This window comes from Anomaloglossus baeobatrachus, chromosome 9, assembly GCF_048569485.1.
Source record: "Anomaloglossus baeobatrachus isolate aAnoBae1 chromosome 9, aAnoBae1.hap1, whole genome shotgun sequence".
In the NCBI taxonomy this organism is placed as follows: Eukaryota; Metazoa; Chordata; class Amphibia; order Anura; family Aromobatidae; genus Anomaloglossus; species Anomaloglossus baeobatrachus.
The window spans coordinates 147,685,257-147,709,322 of record NC_134361.1 but is presented as its reverse complement, the minus strand read 5'-3'; the positions used below and the strand labels follow the sequence as shown (position 1 = coordinate 147,709,322).

Sequence of the window (24,066 nt, the reverse complement as noted above, 5' to 3'; positions counted from 1 at the left end):
CTTAGCAGACAGAGTCCATAAACAGGAAGAGAGCACTCCTCTCTCCAGCACAGAAAAATACACAGGCCAAACAGGAGACCCTGGGTGTGTCCAGAGGCCTGGCTTTTACCTCTGGGACCACACCCCGAGGTGGAGATATGGTGAACAGCCATTCCACCCATCTCATTAGCTGTTCACAGCAAACCCGGCCCAGGTAATACCGATTAACCCTCTCAGTACCTATTGTGCTGGAGTATTACATCCGGGTTTACATCACTGAATGCAGAAGTCGCAGCGACACGTATCTCCCCTCGTGCACAGCACCAGTGATCACATCACATATTCCCCGCCTCTGCCCAAAGCCGGGGGCATGGGCACTGTCAACCACTAAACAGGGGAGCCGCGACAGGGCATCTGCATTCCCATGTAACTTCCCAAACCTATGTTCTACATGGAAGGCAAAATCCTGGAGGGCTAGAAACCACCTGGTCACCCTACCATTCTTTCCCTGACTACTGCTCAACCACTTCAGGGGTGCGTGATCCGACACAAGCCGGAATTTACGGCCTAGCAGATAGTATTTCAGAGAGTCCACTGCCCACTTAATAGGCAGGCATTCCTTTTCCACAATGGCATAGTTCTTCTCACAAGAGGAAAGTTTCCTACTCAGGTAAAGCACGGGATGTTCCTCGCCATTTATTTCCTGCGACAGTACAGCTCCCAACCCGACCTCCGAAGCATCCGTCTGCAGCACAAACTTTTGTAAAGTCATGTGCCACCCGGACTGGCTGTCGACACAAAACAGATTTCAAGTCCTGGAATGCCACCTCCGCCTCAGAAGTCCACTTGGCCATGGATGGCTTCACAGCCTTGAGGAGATCAGTCAGCGGAGCGGCCCTCACAGCAAACTTCGGCACAAACCGGCGGTAGTATCCGACGATTCCCAGAAATGCCCTAACCTGTTTTTTAGAGAGTGGTCGTGGCCAATTCTGGATCGCCTCCACTTTATTTACTTGTGGCTTAATTAGGCTCCTACTGACAACATAGCCCAGGTACCTGGCCTCCTCCTTCAATATGGCGCACTTCTTCGGGTTTATGGTAAATCCCGCCTTCCTCAATGCATCCAGCACCGCCTGGACCCTCTGCAGATGACTCCCCAAATCCGGGGTGAAGATCACAATATCATCCAGATAAGCCACGGCATACTTCTTATGAGAAGCTAGGATCCGGTCCATGGCCCTCTGGAAGGTGGCTGGGGCTCCCTGTAACCCAAACGGCATCCTGATGTACTGGAAACATCCGTCAGGTGTAGAGAAAGCAGTCTTCTCCTTGGCCGCTTGAGACAGGAGTATTTGCCAGTACCCTTTCATCAGGTCAAGAGTAGTAATATACCTGGCTGGCCCAAGCCTTTCAATGAGCTCATCGGATAAGCATCGAATTTTGAGACTTCGTTTAACTTGCGGTAGTCATTGCAAAATCGCCATTCTCCATCTGGCTTTGGCACAAGGACGATAGGACTAGACCAGCCACTTCTTGATTCCTCAATCACGCTGAGGCTCAGCATCCTCTTCACCTCTTTTGAGATCACTTCTCGGCGGGCTTCGGGGATCCAGTACGGTTTCAGATGTACTCTCACGTGTGGTTCCGTCAGAACATCATGTTCCACGACCTGCGTACACCCCGGCAATTCTGAAGAGATCTCGATTTTGATAAAGCAACTCCCGACACTGCTGCTTTTTAGCCCTTGACAGCGTCTCTGCCACTGTGACGTCCTCAATATCAGCGTCTACCTGGGCATCTAGGCACGGGGCTTCCACCGCTTCCCTATCTCGCCAGGGCTTAATCAGATTAACATGGTACACCTGGTAGGGCTTCCTTCTACCTGGTTGGTGGATCTTATAATTCACCTCTCCCATTTTCTCGACCACTTCATAGGGTCCCTGCCACTTGGCTAGAAATTTACTTTCCATAGTAGGGATCAGCACCAGTACACTGTCACCAGGGCTAAACTGTCTCACCCTGGCAGATCGATTATACTCTCGCCTGTGCCTCTTGAGCCCGGAGAAGACTCTCTTTCACGATGGGTATCACCTCAGCCATCCTTTCTTGCATCTGGGCCACATGCTCAATGACACTTCTATGGGGGGTAACCTCTACTTTCCAGGTTTCTTTGGCTATGTCCAGCAACCCTCGGGGATGTCGACCATATAAAAGTTCAAAGGGAGAGAACCCGGTAGAGGCTTGTGGAACTTCCCTGATAGAAAAGAGCAAGTATGGAAGCAGGCAGTCCCAATCTTGGCCATCCTTCTCCACAACCTTCTTAAGCATGGACTTTAAGGTCTTATTGAATCTCTCCACGAGGCCGTCTGTCTGCGGGTGATAGACCGAAGTCTTCAGTTGTGTAATTCGCAGCGCTTTACACAGTTCTCTCATGACTTTCAACATAAAGGGAGTCCCTTGGTCTGTCAGGATCTCCTTTGGCAGACCGGTCCGAGAGAAGATATGGATAAACTCCCTGGCTATATTCTTAGAGGAACAATTTCTCAATGGCACCACCTCAGGGTATCGAGTCGCATAGTCCAAAACCACTAAGATATACTGGTGTCCTCTAGCGGATTTTACCATGGGGCCCACAAGATCCATGGCAATACGGTCAAACGGGACCTCTATTATAGGTAATGACACCAGGGGACTTTGAAAGTGTGAAACCGCTGCAGTTAGCTGGCAGGTGGGACAGGATCTACATTAATTAAGAATCTCTCGATGACACCCCGGCCAGTAGAACCTCCGAAGAATCCGCTCCCATGTTTTATCCAACCCCAGGTGACCACCCAGGACATGAGAATGGGCCATGTCTAACACCCAGCGTCTATAAGGCCCTGGTACCAATAGTTGCTCAATTATCTCCCCTCTAACCTGGGTAACCCGATATAACAATTCCCCATTTACAGCAAAGTGGGGGTATCTGGTGTCAGCCCCCGGCTCTTGAGCAACCCCATTTATGACAGTCACATTTTAAATGCCCCCTTTAGTGTTAGGTCCCTCATTTGCACAGTCCCAAAGTTCCCTTCGGAAATGGCCAACTCCGGCATGTCAACCTCCTGGGACTCTGCCTCATCCTCATCGCCCACCAACACACATAGGGGGAATTCATTCGTCTCCGACTGAAAGGAAGTCTTATCATCGAGGGCTACTTCTCCGTTATCTGAGACACAGGGTTCCACCCCTTTATTGAACAACTCCCAGAACAAAGCAAAGTCTCGCCCTATTATAACTGGGTGCAGCAGATCTTTTACCACTCCAACCTCATGAGACTCTGACCCACAAGACGTTTTTATAGTCACAGCGGCTACAGGGTAGTCCTTGGCATCCCCATGAATACAGCGGACGCCCACCCTCTTCCCAGGAATCAGCTGGTGTGGAAGTGTGTCCCTCACGAGGGTCGCCAAACTCCCGGAGTCTAAAAGTCCCACTATTCTGGTACCGTTGACTTATACGAGACACGCCTGTGGCCCCTCACTGGCTTGACTGTCCACACTGCAGGCTGGGTATGCATAATAGGACGAGCGCCGACCCATGCTGCAGTCCATCGGCTCAGTGGTCAAGGGAAAATGGGCAGCAATGTGACCAGGTCCCTGGCACCTCCAACAGATATTACTAACTGGGGGTTTTTGCATGCCTCCCCTTTCCACTTGGGACCTTGGATTCCCCCCTCCCGTGGCTCTTGTACTCTTCTTTTGGGCATCACTCCCTGAAGGAACCCCCCAATAGGGAACTGGTAAGTCCCGTGGCTTCCCCCGGGAACTCTCTACCACCTTGTACCTCTCCAATAGTCCAATCAGGTCATCTGCATTCGATGGGTTCCCCTGGGCAACCTAAGTCTGCACTGGCTTTGGAAGGGAGTGAATAAACCTGTCCATGACGTCCCGCTCCACCATCTGCGCTGGGGTGGATGACTCTGGCTGCAACCATTTTTGTACCAGATGCAATAAGTCAAACATTTGCGAGCGAGGGTGTTTGTTGCCATTAAATGCCCACTGGTGGACCCGTTGTGCCCTAACAGTCATACTCACACCCAGGCGTGCCACAATCTCAGCCTTTAGTTTGTCATACTCCTTAGCGTCCTGTAAAGCCAGATCATAATAGGCTTTTTGTGGCTCTCCACTTAAATATGGCGCCAATATTTCCGCCCACTGCTCCGGCGGGAGTTTTTCTCATTCAGCAACTCTCTCAAACACAGACAAGAAGGCCTCAACATCATCCCCCGGAGTCATCTTTTGCATCGCTCGTCTTACCGCTTTCCGGATGTTAGTGTCATCACCTGGACTGGTCGCTCTGCCACAGATTACCTCCGCTAGGACGTCTATCTGCTTCTGCTGTTGTTCATGTTGTTGCTGGAGCTGTTGCTGAGCCAATTGCTGCTGCTGTATCAACAGCTTGTTCGTCTCCTGCTGGGCCTGCTGCTGCTGTTGTTGTGCCATCACCAGGTGCTTAATCAGTTCCTCCATGGTGTCTGACCATGTTCCCTGGCTCATGGCTGCCTTCACCCAGGACATCCAGCTCCTCTGTAGCAGATATAAACGGCCCCGGGATGCTTGCCCGCAATCTGCACCACTTGTGGTAAAGCCACTCACTCAGCCGTAGGGGATGAAACAGGAACACCTCACTGGTCGATTTTCACCTGGTTTATTCTTAGCAGACAGAGTCCATAAACAGGAGGAGAGCACTCCTCTCTCCAGCACAGAAAAATACACAGGCCAAACAGAAGACCCTGGGTGTGTCCAGAGGCCTGGCTTTTACCTCTGAGACCATACCCCGAGGTGGAGATATGGTGAAAAGCCATTCCACCCATCTCATTAGCTGTTCACAGCAAACCCGGCCCAGGTAATACCGATTAACCCTCTCAGTACCTATTGTGCTGGAGTATTACATCCGGGCTTACATCACTGAATGCAGAAGTCGCAGCGACACATATCTCCCCTCGTGCACAGCACCAGTGATCACATCACAATAAATAAATATATAATATATATATATATGGCGGGGGCCGGCTTCCCCGTCGCGGGGGCTGCTCGGGGAGATCGCGCTCGGATCTTGTGCCTTCTCCTCGGTGGTTCGAGCGGAGCCGGACCCGGGGCTCGAGCAGCGCTCCTCACCCACGAGTGAAAAGGGGATTAGGATTTGGGATAAAGTTCGTGACACCACCCACAGGTTGTCGTGATGGTGGGCACCACCGCTGCTGGTGACGGAGTTCCCGGGAGCAATGGCGGGGAGCAGCTAGGTGTTGACCCCTCCGTGGGTAGGGGCCGTTGGTCCCGGGGCCCGATGGGGGAGAGGGAGATGCTGCAGGGCACAGTGGTGCGGTGCGGTGCCCGATGGCACTGTTGTACTCACAATTAAACCACAGAGTCACTGGTAAACTAGAAACTGCCGGAGTCCGCAGCCTCTGTGACACCCTGGTTTTTCCAGGGCATCACACACCCCCTTGGTAAAACACAGCCCGTCCACCGACCTTTATTGAACGGGAACTAAAAAAAAGATAAAACAGGGTTACAAGCATACTAACAATAATACAATGGTATCAATCGGAACGGGACCGGGTCCTCCCGCTTTCCCACCTAAACAACCTGAGCCTTGATGCTGCCCCTAAGAAACAGGCAGCATCCGTTTTCCCCAGTCCAGAAACTGGAACTGACCCAGGCCATCCAAGCGGGAACGGTTACGGAACAGGGGACCCATTAACTACGGGGCTTTGCTGCCGTCTCAGCCTTTCTCCAACCACTTTCCCCAGTCCACCACAGGTCCGTCTGGGTCCCCAATGCCACTTTACTCCTGGTGACACTGTCCGGAAGTCCCCTCTCTCCACCACCTGCGGTGCGGGTACGGTGAACTGGCCTCGGGGAATAAACAATCAAAACTTTAAAATTGGACCGTCGGGGGTTAACTTGCAGCTTTCAGGTTCAGCATCGTTGGGGCACACTCTGGGCACCGAAGCCATCGGGTAGCCGTTCCCATCATCCCGCGGGATGTACGTAGCCACCGGGATGCTGATGTCGGGGTCGCTGCTCTCCGATTCAGGCCTCTTAGGTGCAGCCAGGCGGCCTACTGGTGCCTGCTCAGTTACCGTCGCAGGGTCGTCACTACCGGCGGGTCCTTCGGTGGGTGCCGCTGGGCTTGCTGGCATCCCCGGGACCTCCGCTCCTGCGACCGGAGCGGGAGCCGCCTACTGGCTAGCTGATTTACCTTCAGGCCCCGCCACTCCGGTGACGGGTGCCGCTCCGCTCGCCTCCCTGGATGCTGACATTTTCCTTTCTCTTCCCACGGACATCAGCAGCAGCTGGTTCGTCCCGCCCCCCTTGGTATTTTCACTTCATTTGCACTTCACTCTCTTTATGCTGTGCCGCCCTGTTCCCAGGGGGCGGGGCTTCACCTTCGCGCCCTTTTGCTCGGAGAAGATGAAGGCGGGAATCTTTTGCGCCCAAGATGGCGGGTTTTCAATTTTCGCAGTGGGACGCCGCTGACTGAGATCTCTAAGGCGCACTTCTACCCGTAAGTAGACTGGTTCAATCCTGTTCGTGACGCCAAGTTGTCGAGGGCGGGGGCCGGCTTCCCCATCGCGGGGGCTACTCGGGGAGATCGCGCTCGGAGCCGGTGCCTTCTCCTCGAGCTCAAGTGAAAAGGCTCGGGCGGGGGCGGACCCGGGGCTCGAGCTGCGCTCCTCGACCACGAGTGAAAAGGGGATTTGGATTTGGGATAAAGTTCGTGACGCCACCCACGGGTTGTGGTGATGGTGGGCACCACCGCTGCTGGTGACGGGGTTCCCGGGAGCAATGGCGAGGAGCAGCTAGGTGTTGACCCCTCCGTGGGTAGGGGCTGGTGGTCCCGGGGCCCGATGGGGGAGAGGGAGTTGCTGCAGGGCGCAGTGCTGCGGTGCGGTGCCTGATGGCACTGCTGTACTTACAATTAAACCACACCGAGTCACTGGTAAACTAGAAACTGCCGGAGTCCGCAACCTTCGGTGCAGAGGGTGTTTGGGTCCCACACACAGTACAGCAGCTGTTCTTGTTTTGCAGCCAGACGCTTCTTTCTCCTTCCTCAGTCGGGAATGGGGAGCCCACTCCCCTGCAGTGATCCAGGTCGTCCCTTGATACCGGCGGGCCACTACCCTGCCCCGGTCACCTCAGGCCCCTTCCTCACACTTCCCTTCCTTACAGCAGCCAGGAGCTATCCTCCCCTGGTCTGCTCTCCTCACTCTCCCGCAGCTCTGTTTAGCTCTTACACTGGGGGGGGGGGTGTCTGTCCTGCACTTGTGTGGGATAAGGTTACCAAGGAGGAGAATGGCCTGCACTTTGCTGGATTTCTGCAGGCTCTGTGACACCCTGGTTTTGTCAGGGCGTCACATATATATATATATATTTTATTCTAATATATTTTAGTATATAAAGCTGTATGTGTGTGTATGTCCGGGATTGGCATCTGCAGCGTCGCAGCTACAGCCACAAAATTTTGCACACTCACACTTCTGGACCCCGAGAGCGTCATAGGCTATGTTTTAAAGGGAAATTTTAACCCTGCTCTTTACAGTTATTCACCAAAAAACCTGCCTCCATTAAAGCGAATGGAGCTGGGAGCTACAGTGCAGCCAGAACTTTAGAAGAATGCGCAGCCACACCCTTATATGGAATGTTGGCGTGTCACAATGCAGCCAGGGAAAGAGGCAGACACAGACAGGGAAGGAGGCAGACACAGACAGGGAAGGAGGCAGACACAGACAGGGAAAGAGGCAGACACAGACAGGGAAAGAGGCAGACACAGACAGGGAAAGAGGCAGACACAGACAGAGAAAGAGGCAGACACAGACAGGGAAAGAGGCAGAGACAGACACAGGGAAAGAGGCAGAGACAGACACAGGGAAAGAGGCAGAGACAGACACAGGGAAAGAGGCAGAGACAGACACAGGGAAAGGGGCAGAGACAGACACAGGGAAAGGGGCAGAGACAGACACAGGGAAAGAGGCAGAGACAGACACAGGGAAAGGGGCAGAGACAGACACAGGGAAAGGGGCAGAGACAGACACAGGGAAAGGGGCAGAGACAGACACAGGGAAAGGGGCAGAGACAGACACAGGGAAAGGGGCAGAGACAGACACAGGGAAAGGGGCAGAGACAGACACAGGGAAAGGGGCAGAGACAGACACAGGGAAAGGGGCAGAGACAGACACAGGGAAAGTGGCAGAGACAGACACAGGGAAAGGGGCAGAGACAGACACAGACGGGGAATGGGGCAGAGACAGACACAGACGGGGAAAGGGGCAGAGACAGACACAGATGGGGAAAGAGGCAGACAGACACAGACGGGGAAAGAGGCAGACAGACACAGACGGGGAAAGAGGCAGACAGACACAGACGGGGAAAGAGGCAGACAGACACAGACGGGGAAAGAGGCAGACAGACACAGACGGGGAAAGAGGCAGACAGACACAGACGGGGAAAGAGGCAGACAGACACAGACGGGGAAAGAGGCAGACAGACACAGACGGGGAAAGAGGCAGACAGACACAGACGGGGAAAGAGGCAGACAGACACAGACGGGGAAAGAGGCAGACAGACACAGACGGGGAAAGAGGCAGACAGACACAGACGGGGAAAGAGGCAGACAGACACAGACGGGGAAAGAGGCAGACAGACACAGACGGGGAAAGAGGCAGACAGACACAGACGGGGAAAGAGGCAGACAGACACAGACGGGGAAAGAGGCAGACAGGGAAAGACGGGGAAAGAGGCAGACAGGGAAAGACGGGGAAAGAGGCTGAAAGGGAAAGACGGGGAAAGAGGCTGAAAGGGAAAGACGGGGAAAGAGGCAGAAAAGGAAAGACAGGGAAAGAGGCAGACAGGGAAAGAGGCAGACAGGGAAAGAGGCAGACAGGGAAAGAGGCAGACAGGGAAAGAGGCAGCCATTGAAAGAGGCAGACAGGGAAATAGGCAGACATTGAAAGAGGCAGACATTGAAAGAGGCAGACATTGAAAGAGGCAGACAGGGAAAGAGGCAGACAGGGAAAGAGGCAGACAGGGAAAGAGGCAGACAGGGAAATAGAGAGAAACAGAGAGACAGTTACTATCCCGGGCGTGAATACATTCAATTTATACATTCTTTCCCGGGAATGTTAATACATTCTATTTTGTTAACAGTTATTAACCCGGGCGAAGCCGGGTAGTACAGCTAGTATATATGTATGTATACATACAGTATGTATGTATGTATGTATGTGTGTGTGTATATATGTGTATGTATGTACTGTATATATAATATATATATATATATATATATATATATATATATATATATAAAAAATGTATCTATATCAGTGTATGAATGCGTGTATATGTATATACGGTGGAAAACAGAAGTTTCCATACACTATCTAAAAAGACACAAATGCATGTTTTTCTCACTATCTCACATGAAATCAGAATACACCTTTCATGTTTTAGGTCAATTAGGAACAAAAAATTATTTATATTTGACAAATGTCAGAATAAAGAGAGAGAATGTTTCATTAATATTTGGTACCATTGCTCTTAAACTGACTTGGATGAAACATTTTGGATCTCCTTCCAGAAGCTTCTTATAATAGTTGGTAGGAATTTGGGCCATTGCTCCTGATGGTACTGGTGTAACTGAGCCATGTTTGTAGGTCGCCTTGCTCACATCTGCCTTTTTAGCTTTGACCATAAATTTTCAATAGGATTGAGATCAAGGCTTTGTGACGGCCACTTCAAAACATTGACTTTGTTATCCCTAAGCCACTTTGTAACCAGTTTGGCAGTATGCTTTGGGTCATTGTCCATTTGGAAGACCCATTTCCGCCCAAGCTTCAAGTTCCTGGCTGATGTCTTGAGATGTTGCTTCAGTATTGCTACATAATCTTCTTTCCTCATGATGCAATCTATTTTGTGAAGTGCACCAGTTCCTCCTGCAGTAAAACAACCCCACAAAATAAAAATAATGTTGCCACCCCCGTGTTTCACAGTTGGGATTGTGTTTTTAGGCGTCAAAGCGTCTCCTTTTCCTCCAAAAGTAATGATGGTAATTATGGCCAAACAGTTCAATTTTAGTTTCATCAGACCACAGGATACATTTCCAAAAATTAAGGTCTGTGTTCCTGTGTGCATTTGCAAACATTAATCTGGCTTTTTTATGTTTCTTTTGGAGTAATTGCTTCTTCCTGGCAGAGTGGCCTTTCAGCCCATAAGCTGCAGTCACCCCCAGTGGGCTCTTATATACAGCATTCTACCATGCTGTATATAAGAGCCCAGGCCTTTTTGTAGAACGTAAAAATCACTTTATAATACTTGAGGGGCATTGCGGTGCAGACTGGTTGGATGGGTGTCTCCATTCTCAGTTACTGGTGCCTCCTCTTTCAGCCATCTTTGTCCTCCTTCTGAAGCCTGGGTGCATGACTCATCCTACATCATGCACATGAGCTGGCATTGAAGTACCACGCAGGCGCACTACAATACTTTGATCTTCCCTGCTCAGGGCAGATCAAAGTGTGCCTGCGCAGGACCCCCGTGTCTGCTTGCGTGGATGACATAGGATGCGTCATCCACCCAGGTTTCAAAAGGAGGAGGACAAAGATGGCCAAATAGCAGGCGCCGGTACCGGAGAATGGAGACACCCATCCGACCAGTCTGCACCGCAGTGCCCCTCAGATGAGTATTATAAAGTGATTTTTACGTTCTACACAGCGGCCTGGGCTCTTACATACAGCATGTTAGAATGCTGTATATTAGAGTACACTGATGGTGGCTGCAGCTTATACCCTAGTCCTAATGTAATTTTATTTGTGATTATATATACCATTATAATGTGATCTCTGTGCATTGTGTAATGTATATACAGATTTTTTATTTGTGTACGCTTATTTATGTTCCTTAAATTTACTTTCAACATTCTGATGAAGTTCCAGCTACTTGTATGGACTGAAACGTCTGTTAAATTGTATTGTGATAAATTTTCATGTTTACCATATTGGACTCCTGAATTATTCCTATTGTAAAACATCTAAAAACACAGAAGCAGTAAGGCCCGTTTCACACATCCGGCATTTCGCCAGATGCCGGATCTGGCATTCAGGCAGTACAGTACATTTATTTACAGTGGAAGCGCAGCACCATGCGAACAAATGCAGTTGTGCATGAAGCGCCCAACCGCATGGTGTCGTGCTTCCACTGTACATTAAAGTACTAAACTGCATGCATGCCGGATCCGACATCCGGCGACATGCCGGATGTGACAAACGGGCCTCACTTTGTGAAAAACAAAATTTGTCAGTGTCAAAATTTTTGACCAAGACTATACATGTATATCCGACATAAACTACATCTTATGCATTGCAAAGGAGGAACTCTGCTAAGAAAATCCTCAGCATAAACTGATGTGCTACTAAAGTAAAATCTCATCTACTTTGCTACTACTGTAATATAGTGTGGATTTCCTACCTGCAAATGAACAGGGAAAATATCCGTATACACTAGGTATGAACAAAATCTTAAGTGTGTACCGGAAAGGGAACTTAACTAAGACAGGTTTAGAAATATTGCCATAGAGCACGCAATATGTGTTGATTCAGCCCTTTACTGCTCTAGCGCCTCAGGTATGCCCCTTATATCCAACATTTAAGTATTTAGTTTCCTATCAATCTGTGGGTGATGAATATTAATACTGTAGTGTAGAATATCAAATGTCTTAAATTAGTGGTTTGGGCATTTTTATATTGCCTTTGGATTCAACATGTTCCTTAACAGTTTTGACTTCCTTTTGTAAGTAACAAATATTTATTTTTAATTTCTCTGTACTTTAATGTTAAAAAAATCATTAAATGTCATCAATATCAGATGTAAGAAAGAATTGTCACCTTCATCAATAGGCCAATGAAAAGAAAGTGGCTATTAAGGCTCTGGAGTGTGTGGTTGAACATTCTCAAGACACAGACCAAGTGTTTACTTCGCTCAGGTGAGCTTTGCCCTGAGGTCATACTTCATACATTAACTTTTTGGTTGAGCATTTAACTATGACAAGATGCGTCCATTCTTCCAATTTATAGGTTATTGCTGCTCAAAATGTATCAAGTGTAAAATCCAGATTTTAGTACAATGAAGTCTAATGTACTCCAAAAAGGCATACTGATAGGGAATTGAGATTGTGAGCCCCAATGTGGACAGTATTACCAATATATGTAAAGCGCTGTGGAATTAATAGCGCTATAAAAGTGAATCAATATCATTATATTATATACTGGATATACTATTTTGCTTAATTCACACTTGTAGTGGTCCTTAGTAGACAAATTCTGATTCCGCATATTAACTTTGTTTTCTGTGTGAATGCCTTTCTACTAGTGTTGAGCGGACCCGGATCCGCAAAATCCTGATCCGCACGGTTTAAGCGCCCGATCAGAGTCCGACCAGAACCCAGGATTCGGGCTGCACGATCCGGATCCAGGGGTTTTTTTGGGGGGGGGTTTCCCTCTCCCTCTCCCCCTCCCCCTCCCTCTCCTCTCCCCCCTCTCTCCCCCTCTCCCCCCCTTTCCCCCCTCTCTCCCCCTCTCCCTCTCCCCCCCTCTCCCCCCCCTCTCTCTCCCTCTCCCCCTCCCCCCTCTCTCCCCCCTCTCTCTCTCTCCCCCCCCTCTCTCCCCCCTCTCTCCCCCCTCTCTCTCTCTCCCTCCCCCTCTCTCCCCCCCTCTCCACCCCCTCTTCCCCTCCCCCCCTCTCTCCCCCCCCTCCCCCCCTCTCTCACCTCTCTCCCTCTCCCCCCCTCTCTCCCCCCCTCTCTACCCCCTCTCTACCCCCTCTCTCCCCCCTCTCTCCCCCCATCTCCCTCCTCTCTCCCCCCCTCTTTCCCCACTCTTTCCCCCTCTCCCCCCCTCTCACCCCCTCTCACCTCCTCTCCTCCCCTCTCACCCCCTCTCCCCCCTCTCCTCCCCTCTCCTCCCCCTCTCTCCCCCTCTCTCCCCCTCTCTCCCCCCCTCCCCCTCTCTCCCCCTCTCTCCCCCTCTTTCCCCACTCTCTCCCCCTCTCTCCCACTCTCCCTCTCCCCCCCTCCCCCCCCTCTTTCTTCCCCCCCCCTCTTTCTCCCCCCCCCTCTTTCTCCCCCCCCCTCTTTCTTTCCCCCCCCTCTTTCTTTCCCCCCTCTTCCCCCCCCTCTTTCTCCCCCCCCCTCTTTCTCCCCCCCTCTTTCTTCCTCCCCCCTCTTTCTTCCCCCCCTCTCTTTCTTTCCCCCCCCTCTCCCTCATCCGGCTCCCATTCATTTTACATTGCTGCGGATTCCGGATCGGATCCGGACTTCGGCGGCAACCCGATCCGGATCCGCCGGACCCGGATTATGACCGATCCACTCAACTCTACTTTCTACGTAACCAACAAAATAATTAATCCTTATATAGAAATACAGTATATTGGTTGTCTGTCCAAAGAGACTCATAAATAGCTACAAACATGACATACCACTACAACTATTTAATCAGAATTTTATTACATTTAATTTGTCTTAAACATTATTAAACTGGTTCAAGGGAAAGAGATTCTACACAAAAGAAAAAAATATATGATCACATGGTGTGGAAAATAAGGGTATCTCAACCTGACATAGTACTATGTAGAAATTATTTGTACAATATGCTGAGGCAGTTAATAATATGTATAAAAAATGGGGGAGTTGTTTCGACTAAAGTGCAACTGCTATAATAAATAAATAACCGTATAATAAATAATCAAGTCAAGTAAATAAGTTAAAGTTACTTATACTGTGCAAAATCAGTTAATCACCTTCATATCAAATGAATCAAAAGCAGTGATGATATTAAATGTCTTAATCAAAACCAAGTGGTATAATATAAAGTGACAAGTGCTATCAAAAAGCTGAGTAGACAGATCAGGTAATGCGATGTATTAGGATTAAAGTTCACCACAAATCTATAAAATCCATATTAATATAAGTAGTAACTAGTTATAGTAGCATAGTCATAGTAGCAGCATAATTGGTACAAATCAACACCATGGGGGTTGTGCCCCAACGCACATTTTGCTGGTGGCTACTATTTTTTGTATACTATACATTATGTTTATCATGGGTATGTGACTTTTATTCACACTCCCCTTATGTGACATACACTGATGAGCAAAAAGATAAGAATGGTTTGGATGTTTGACTTTCAGGCTCCATATCTCACCATCCACTGTAGCTTTGAACGTGAAACTACCTTCATTTTATAGACAATCATTTTGGCTATCTCATACATAAATTTGAAGTACAAATATTTATCATATGATTAGTTATGCAGATTCTTGTCATGTCACTGCACTGTTTTCCTTTTGGTAGTAGAAAACTCTTTTTCTTTTCACATACTACAAATTACAACCTGTTGTCACATTCTCTAATAGCTCAGTGTGTTATTAGGTTGATAACAAAGTGAAAGGTCACTGGTTCGAATCAAGGAGGAACCAGGAATAAGATTTCTCAACAAAAGAGAAACCGCATCATCCAGCTCATTGATACTGGTCTCTTGGCCAAGACCATTGCCAAACTGCATCATGTGAGTGCCATGACAGTTGCAAGAATATGAAATGAAGTTCGTCCATCCTTTCAAAAGCCAAGAGGTGGATGTTTTAGGCAAAATATCTGAGTCAACAAATCGGCTCAGCACAAGGTTTATCAGTTCTGGTGCGACAAACACTGCAGTGAAGGTGGCTTGTATGCATTGTAATAGTGAGATCACAGAGGTCCATGCATGCCCCATACAACATATGTTAAGGCTGCTTTACACGCTACGATTTATCTATCTCATGAGCGACGTGACACGCCCAGATCGTAGTTACGATTTGCTGAGATCGCGCATAGGTCGTTTATTAGCGGTCACACGTAAATATCGCACAAGCGACGCAAAATCGTTCAGCGATATATTGTTTGCCAAGGCGGTCGTGTGGATGTTGTTCGTTTGCAGAGTGTCAAACGTACCAATATAAACCTACAGCTTCCCTTAAAGGGAGGGTCTCAATGAGAACAACAAAACCAAAAAAGATCCCAGTGATCAAAACACACCATTAAATGAAATAAGAGGAAGACCACTGGTAAAAGAAGAGACCAAGGAGAAGTACTTAGTGAAATACAAAATCCATTTTAATGAAGTGCACATGACCTAAGGACAGACAGTAGTGACGAAAAAGATCTAAAAATCGTCAGACACAAAGTTGCACAAACACCACCAGCAGGTAGGATAAGGCTGCTAGAAACAAAGGGTTAATGTCAGAAACCAAATAGCCAGAAGGGTAGGGAAATCATGTAATTAATAGTGAACTAGTTATAGTCACCAGTGTGTTTCTCTCCCTATATAGCCGCTAAAGTAACAAGTCACTTAAATAAACACATAAGGGAAGTTACCTTGAGACATGTTGGAGAGTGCTAGCAAAGAGACTGGTGGCGGTGGGCGGGGCCTCGACGCGCGTTTCACAGGGCGTGGCTTCGTCAGGAGGCTTGACGAAGCCACGCCCGTGACATATCATCAGATAAATCGTAGCGTGTAACGCCGGCTTTACACAAGACTGAAATGCTGGTCCAAAAAATGCCTCAAAGCCTCAAATTCAATAGTCATAAGACGCGTTGGCTTAAGTTTGCAAAACAATACAGAAAGTGGACAATAGAAGATTGAAAACAGGTGATTGTTTTTTTTATCCAATAATTTATCATTCTACAACATTATTTAAATCACAAATTAACTGTACAAAAACATGTTTGGTATCAATTTTAAACTTTTACCTTCTTACAATTTGTTTATACATAAAACTTATCCCAAGCTTCACCACCACGCAGCTGACATCACGCTCAGACTTCTCACTGTCATCTGGTGTCTGCCTCCTGAGTGCATGCATTTGTTACTTTTATCACTCTATCGTTCTACCCGCCTAGACTACCTAATGAGGTCTAAAGGGTGCTTTACACGTTGCGACATCGCTAGCGATAGCTAGCGATGTTGTGCGCGATAGCACTCACCCACATCGCTGTTTCGTCATGGGGGTGATAGCTGCCGTAGCGAACAATATCGCTCCGGCAGCGTCACACGCACATACCTGATTAGTGACATCGCTGGAGATGCCAAACTATCTCTCCTTTAAGGGGGCGGTTCGTTCGGCGTCACAGTGGCGTCACTAAGCGGCCGCCCAATAGCAGAGGAGGGGCGAAACATGCCGCCCACCTCCTTCCTTCCTTATTGTCGGTGGACGCAGGTAAGGAGATCGTTGTTCCTGCGGTGTCACACATAGCGATGTGTGATGCCGCAGGAACGACAAACAACCAGCGGCATGCACCACCAACGATATTATGAAAAGGAGCGACGTGTTAACGATCAACGATTTTTGACATTTTTGCGATCGTTGCTCCTTTTAGTCACACACGATATCGCTAATTGCGCCGGATGTGCATCACGAACAAAGTGACCCCGACGATATATCGTTAGTGATATTGTTGTGTGTAAAGTACCCTTTACAGCTGCTAAATCTTTTTTTTTTTTTAAACTCGTTTTATTGAAGGCTAAGTATATCATTACAATAAAAGACAATTCCGCAATTTGTACATTAAGAATATGTGTAAATTGGTTAATAGCTAGATTGATAATGCATCAACAATCAAGTCAACATCTATTACTTTCAGCATGGCATTGGTACAGTAGATATTTCAAAGGTGTCAGCTCGCGAGCCATATCCAACCTGGGGCAAAAAGCCCATATTGACAAGGAATGTACAACCCAAGTGTCAGGGACCACGTCACATTGCTGATACGGAGTTTCATGGATTACCGTACATATTTCTCCTTCCCCATCACTGGAGTAGTATCAATTATTACTGCGACAGTAATGACTGTAGGTTATCGGTCAGGGAACCGGGTGATACTCCGGTCAAGGGTGAACCCAACCATCTACCCCATATTTTGTCAAATTTGTGTAAAGAACCTCTCGTCTTATATACAAATTGTTCTAACGGAATTATAGCATTTACCAATACAATCCAAGAGGCTGTAGTTGGGGGATGAGTGCTCATCCAATTTAGTATAATGCCCTTCCGGGCCAAAAACAGGACCTTTTTTATTAATAGATTCTCATCTTGGGACCAGGAGTGTACATCTACCACCCCGAATAAACACAGAATTGGGCTTAAAGTAACCGTTTTTTGAAGTATGGAGGAAAGAGTCGCTATAACCTCACCCCAATAGGAGAGAATTACCCGGCATTCCCATATCATGTGCTAGAAATCTGCACTGTCTCTCCCACATCTCGGACAACCCACCCCCACCAATTTATTCATCTTTTTCAGTCTCTGGGGAGTGATATAACTCTGGTGTATTATATATAATTGGATCAGTCTATTATTAATTGCGGGAGAGACCAAAGTGTGGGATTCGACAATGTCATCCCACACTGCATCATCAATTTCAGAAATCCTGGCACTCCACTTTTCCCGGACAGAAAGAGGACTGTTTATGGCTTTGGCCCGAATGAGGGAGGAGTATAGTTTGGAAATAAGACCGCCAGGGCCCTGTGATCTGATAATTCCAATGATTGGGAAGGAAGAGAATCTAGCCCCACGACCAGAGAACTGAGCCCGAAAGGCGTGCCTGATCTGGAGGTACTGAAACCCATGAGATTCCGGCAGATCGAATTCCGCTCGCAGTTGCGCAAAAGGGCCGAGTTCACCATCATGGACAATTGAACTCAGGGAGACTATTCCGCGATTCCTCCATTCACCAAACCCCGGCAACCCACAAAAGTGTGGAAGGTCCAGGTTATCCCATAAGAGGGTCTCAATTGGTATGTCATGGAATCCGAATATGGCTTTAGCCTATTTCCAAATCCTGGCCCCTAGTTTGTGTATCGGGAGGACACGGCCCTCAGGGGCTCTCTTGTGATCTGTCAACAGTGGCCATAGGAGATCCACACCCGTTAACTCTGCCAAGAATCCCTCCGGAGAACTCCTCACCCCAGGAAGTATCCATTGACCCAGATATTTCAATTTTCCGGTCAGGTAGTATATATAAAGATCAGGAAGGGCCATACCCCCCAGGTCTTTGGGTCTCTGTAATTTGGCCAATTGGACTTTCGATCTGGAAGCACCCCAGACAAAGGTGATCATTAAGGAATCCAGGGTCCGAAAGAAGGAGCGGGGGATCTGCACAAATACATGCTGGGTAATGTAGAGACACTTTGGTTGCACTATCATTTTAAGGAGGTTAATCCTTCCCGCCACTGAAAGCAGGAGCTGGCTCCATCTATTAAATTTCTCCTCGAGGTGTGATAACAGGGGGGCAATATTTCTTGCTATCATCTCCGAAGGGCTTCTTGTCAGTATAATCCCAAGGTATTTAAAGTGATCTACCACTGGAACCCTACATATGTGGGTGTTCGCCGTTTCCTCTCTGTCCCGAGACAGAAAGAGGAGGTACGACTTTGACCAGTTTATTGCCAGACCCGAGAACTCCCCGAATCGGTCAATTAGTTCCACAGCCCTAGGAATGGAGGAATCCGGATCAGATGCAAACAATAACAAGTCGTCTGCATACAGAGACAAGCGTTCATCTCCCTTACGGTGGTTCACTCCTCGGTAAATTGGGTCCGCCCGAATGTGCACCACCAACGGCTCCATGGCCAGGGCGAACAGGAGAGGGGATATGGGACATCCCTGTCTGGTTCCCCTCCCCAAGGGAAAAGTTTCCGCCACCCCGCCACCCACCTGAATGTTAGCAGATGGTGCTTTATATATAATCTCAATCCATCTAATGAATTTGTTGCCGAAACCAAATGCCCGCAGCACCTCCAGCAGGTATTGCCACTCTATAGAGTCAAAGGCCTTGGCCGCATCCAATGAGACCAGAGCCCAATCCTCCCCTAACTTGGTGCCCATCTGTAAGACCACCTGCACCCTCCTCAGGTTATCCGAGGTACTCCTACCCAGAATGAAAACAGACTGGTCTTCATGTATTATGGAGGAGATTACTTTGTTGAGTCTAGTTGCTAGTATTTTCGTGAGAATTTTATAGTCAGAGTTCAACAAAGAGATCGGTCTGTACGAGCCACAGTCCAATGGATCCTTGTCTGGTTTCAACAGCAGAACGATGATTGCCTCATAGAAAGAGTCAGGCAACCGTCCCCTGCGGAACGAAGCCTCAACCATTTCCAGGAGGGCTGGAGCAAGCCCCCCCTGATATTTGTCAAATATTTCAATCGGGAGTCCTTCCGGACCGGACGCCCTACCCCTGTTAAGGGACCCCATCGCCTCTACCATCTCCTCCATACTAATGGGCTCATCCAAGGCCGATCTCTGGGCCAAAGTCAATCTGGGAAACTCCAGACCTCGTAGATAATCAGCGATCTCCTCCCTTGACACTGTCAGTCTGGATTCATATAGGTTCCTATAGAAATCCAAGAACACCTCCAGAATGCCATTGACGGAAGTGACTGGTTCGCCACTAGGGTCTCTAATCTTAAGGACCGCAGGTGAACTATTGGATTGGTGCACCAAGAATGCTAGTAAACTACTAGATTGGTTCCCTTGCTCAAAATACCTCTGGTTCGTGAAGAAGACATGTCTCTTAGCCTTATCTTGCAAGTACAGAAGATATTTCCTCCCAGCCTGTAGCCATTGAGATCTGTTTTCCTCAGATGGGTCCGAGGTAAATCTATGTTCTAGCATTCTATTTTGAGTGGCCAATTCCTCCTCCTCTCTGGCCGCCTGTTTCTTGAGATAGGAGATAGAGGAGTGACAACATCCCCTCAAATACGCTTTAAGAGCATCCCAATAGGCCGAGTGATTCTCTTCCATGGAGTTCGTCTCAGTATATGCCCTGATTTGATCAGGAATCCTATCGTTGGTTCCAAAGAGTGAAAGCCACCAAGGGTTAATTTTACGTGATAGTTTGTGATTTACATCCCTCCCATTTAATGCCTACAAATACCGGGGAGTGATCTGATACTGATCTGGGCAAGTGACATACCGATTGTATATGAGCACAGACTCTTTCGTTTCCACAGATGTAGTCAATTCGAGATAGAGAATTTTTCCCCGGAGTTTAACATGTATACTCTCTCAGTACTGGGTTATAAAACCGCCACATGTCGTACCATCCCACCTCCTGTAGGAATGCACTCCAGTATAGTTTGTATCGTAGGGGAGATCGGGACCTGTCGGGTGCTGAGTCTATCCAGTCCTGGGTTATTAATCAAGTTAAAGTCCCCCATGCAGAGCACCAAAGCTTGTGGGAATTGTGAGGCAAACTTAGCCGCCTCATACAGTATCGAGATTCCTGTCGCAGGGGGGATGTATATGGCCAGGATCACTATCATTACCACATCGATATGAGCCTGGATAAACACATACCTCCCATCATTATCCTTTATAATCTTACCCGGGTCCCAACGTAGTGTTTTGTGGATTAGCACTGATACTCCCCTAGAATATGAGGAATGAACAGAATGAGCTGACCATTGTACCCAAGGCTTCTGAGCTTCTGAAGCACTCTAGTGGTCTCCAACAATAAGTGGGTCTCTTGTAAACATACAATCTGAGCTTTGGATCTTTTGATATGTGCGAATACTGCCGCCCTTTCCCTGGATGTGCCCAGTCCCCGAACATTCCATGTCATCAAGCTTAAAGCCATTGAAAGATACCACTTGCTAGATTGACTGGAAAATGTCAAAAACTTAACCTACAGTAGAACTTGGGTAAACGTACCCTTGAATGCAAACAATCGGCTGCACTTACGCAGCCGACAAGAACTGGTCCAGTAGTGTGACCAGGAGAGATTTTCCCTAGCAACGACTAGGGTGAACCAACGTGGCTAGATGGTGTACTTGGTACGGGGGTGTCCTCAAACAAGGACTTAAGCGTCTCCTGCGGTCCAATAACTTGAATTTTGTCAATTACCTTGCTACATAGCCTTTAACATGCATAAATAAGAAAAGGAACAAGAATAGAGGGGTATAGAAATAAGGGAGAGAAGATGGGGGAGAAGGAAAGAGAAAAAGAAAGAGGGCAGGGGGAGGAGAGAAAGAGAGAGAGGAGAAGAGAGATGAGAGGGAAGGAGAGAGAAGAAAAAGAAACAAAAAAAAAAGGGGGGGAGAAGGGAGGGGGGGAGTGAGAATGTAGAAAATGGAGAAGTATGGAGGGGGGAAGATGCGAGAAATGTGAGGAAGGAAGAGATGTAGAGGGGGGAGAACATGGGAGGAAGCTGGGGGGGGGAGAGGGGGAGGTAGGGGTATGAGTGGGAGGCTGGGGGGAAGAGCAAGGGGGAGACCTAAAGAGGGGAGGGGGGATGAGGGGACAAGGGGGGGTAAGGGGGGGGGGAGGGGGGATGAGGGGTTAAGCAAAGGGGGGAGGGGGAGAGAAGGGATGGAAGTGTGGAGGAAATGAAAGGAATATTTGCAGGTAGCCTTAGGTTATAAGATACTATGATACATGGTAGCCTAAGAGACTTAATACAGCTCTAAAATAGAAATCAACATTATGAACTTAAGTGCGTTGCCAAATGTTGCGAACCCAAAATGGAGTCCCGTATTGGATCGAGAGATACAGGATGGCATGAGTTCGCTTGAAAGTGTTCTTGGTGCCGCAGCAGCGGTCTGGCCCAAGTCCCGCCTGACCTCACCTCGGTCCGGTCCCATAAGCGACGCACCTGCGACCAAAGTAATCTGGAACTCAAACTGAACTTAGCAGTGATCGCAGGCCACGTCACATCCAAAGACGCGACCTTCAGCAAACCAGACGCGAGGGGGCCGACCAGGAAACCGTCTCAATGGAAGGCCAATAATGATCGCACCCAGTAGTTCACATGCTTCCGGAGGGCCACAAGCGCACCAGCGCATCCTGATAAGATCATCAGCTTGTCAGCGATCTGGAACCAGGGGATCGGGGAACGGGCGCAACAGCGATCCCGAGCCCCGCTCCACTCACATGACAGAAGAAGAGGAGGAAAAAAAATATTTCTCGCCTTCAGTAACAAGGGACGCCTGTGACGGGGTATGCAACAGAGCAGTGAGGGACGCCAGGCCAAGGAACAATCCAAAGGGCTTTATTGGAACCACAAAGAATAAGCAGCAAACATAAATATAAATCCTTCAAATCTGCAAGGAGTCCACAACAGAAAAACAAAAGATCCAGGGGCACCGCTTGGTATTCCGATGCCAGGGGAATTAGGGCAATGGTCCTTATATGAGTTCCTTGAGTCCAACAGGTGAACAACAAAACGCAATCCCACGTGGCCGCGGATCTCCAGTCTGTAACAGTCCACACACACAGACCCCAGGATCCAGCCTCAGCTATGGATCCTAGTCCTTCTCCAGCCGAGCTCCAACTAACTGAACTAACATGTTCTTCTCTCCTGGGATCAGCCCCCTTAGTTGGGCACACCTCCCCCTGGCCATTTGATGCATGAATGGACTTTAGACTGCTGGCTCTGTTCTGTTTACCAAGTTGAAGATTGGAGAAGTCCCATGCTGAGAAGAACAATAGATATGCAACCCCCACCAAATCAATGACAATAGCTATTGCTGAAGCCTGAGTGCAATATGATACAGGCTGGGGGAAGGTATAGTCACTTACATCCCAAGACATAGTATTACAGCAAATACAGTGAGAAGGTAAAATACATCACATGGCATCTTATACAAAAATATGGAATGGAGAAAACTACATACATCATGACAATTCCTTCCCCTCCCAACTTGTGTACGTACTAGGGACCTCTACAGGTCACTGGTTAAGTACACACAGGCAGAGCGTTACTTACATGTGGCTTCATGCAGCCACGAATTGGCATCGTAGTTCTCCCACATCATTGCCCAGGAGAACAGCTGCAGGCAGACCACCCATCACCCCAACCACACATCGCCTGACTCCAAAACCAAAGTTCAGATCCACAGTGGCTGTGGGAATAGTCCTCCATTGTCCACCCGCCAGTTCAATGACAATCCCAGGTCCTCTATGGATTGCCTCAGGCCGAACCACTCGGGGATCAGCCAGTGTGAGGAAAGCACCCGAGTCACAAAATCCAACAAGTCTCTGTCCATCCAGCACAACCTCCTGCAAGTGCTTACCTCGATGAGCAGAAGTCGTCCTAACTGCGGGTCGCACCCCGTAAACTCCTGGTGGTGCAACATGGGGGGCTGAGTCACTAGGCCAGTCCTCACATAACGGTGCCACATCTTCCTCCATGGCACTGGGCTGTAAATAATTAACAATCCGATTGGGTGCAGGATCAGTCCTCATTTGAACAGCTGGGCAGGAGACTTGCCGATGCCCTGGCTGTCCACATTGATAGCATCTGAGCTGGGTCTCCCTCCATCCAAGGCGTCCTCTTGGGTAAGGGGTAGGGGAACTTGGAGGCCGGCTCCCACCTGAAGGTGCTGTAGGGGTTTGAGGATGATTCCTCCATGGGCTGGCTGGGCATGAGGCCTGCAAATGCCCGGGATGCCTACAAACATAACACCTGCGCTCTGTTACTTCCTCTCCCCGGCGTATTCCAGAAAGTGCAGTAGAAGCAACTGGAGGCACATTAACACGGGTATCAACATGTGGTGGCTTAGAGGAACGGGGAACAATGGGGACAGAATAACTGGGGGCATCCGGTGTTGTGGAGCTGTTAGGCGTCTCTCCATCCTCCAACAGAACCCTCCACTGAGGCTTGATGGTGAGAGCCTCATCAGCGAGAGCAGCAGCTTCCTCCACTGTCGCTGGTTTTCTCTCACGCACCCATTCCCGGATCTCAGCGGGGCACTGGGCAAAGAATTGTTCTTTTAGGATGACCTGCAGGAAGGTCTCCCAAGATAAGGCCTCCTCTGCCTCCAGCCAGCGATTACATATTTGTTTGAGTCTATGAGCATATATCTTAAAAGACACTTCCCCATCACAGGCTAAAGCACGGAACTGAGTCCTGTAAGTGTCTGGGGTCACAGCATAATGTTTTAGAATAGTCTGTTTAATCTCCGCATACTCACAGTTCCACCGAGGGTCCATAGCTCTATAGGCTTCAGCAGCTCCCCCCTCTAGG

General features: G+C 48.7%; 1 protein-coding gene across 1 annotated transcript in view; it reads left to right on the top strand.

Annotated features, from left to right (window-relative positions):
- Positions 1-24,066, top strand: part of TEX11 (testis expressed 11) — a 1,632,405-nt gene that overhangs the window by 1,082,274 nt on the left and 526,065 nt on the right. Inside the window, exons 18-19 of the mRNA XM_075324897.1 lie at positions 11,909-11,994; positions 20,054-20,058. Of these exons, the coding sequence (XP_075181012.1) occupies positions 11,909-11,994; positions 20,054-20,058 (91 nt within the window). The remainder of the gene's footprint in view (positions 1-11,908; positions 11,995-20,053; positions 20,059-24,066) is intronic.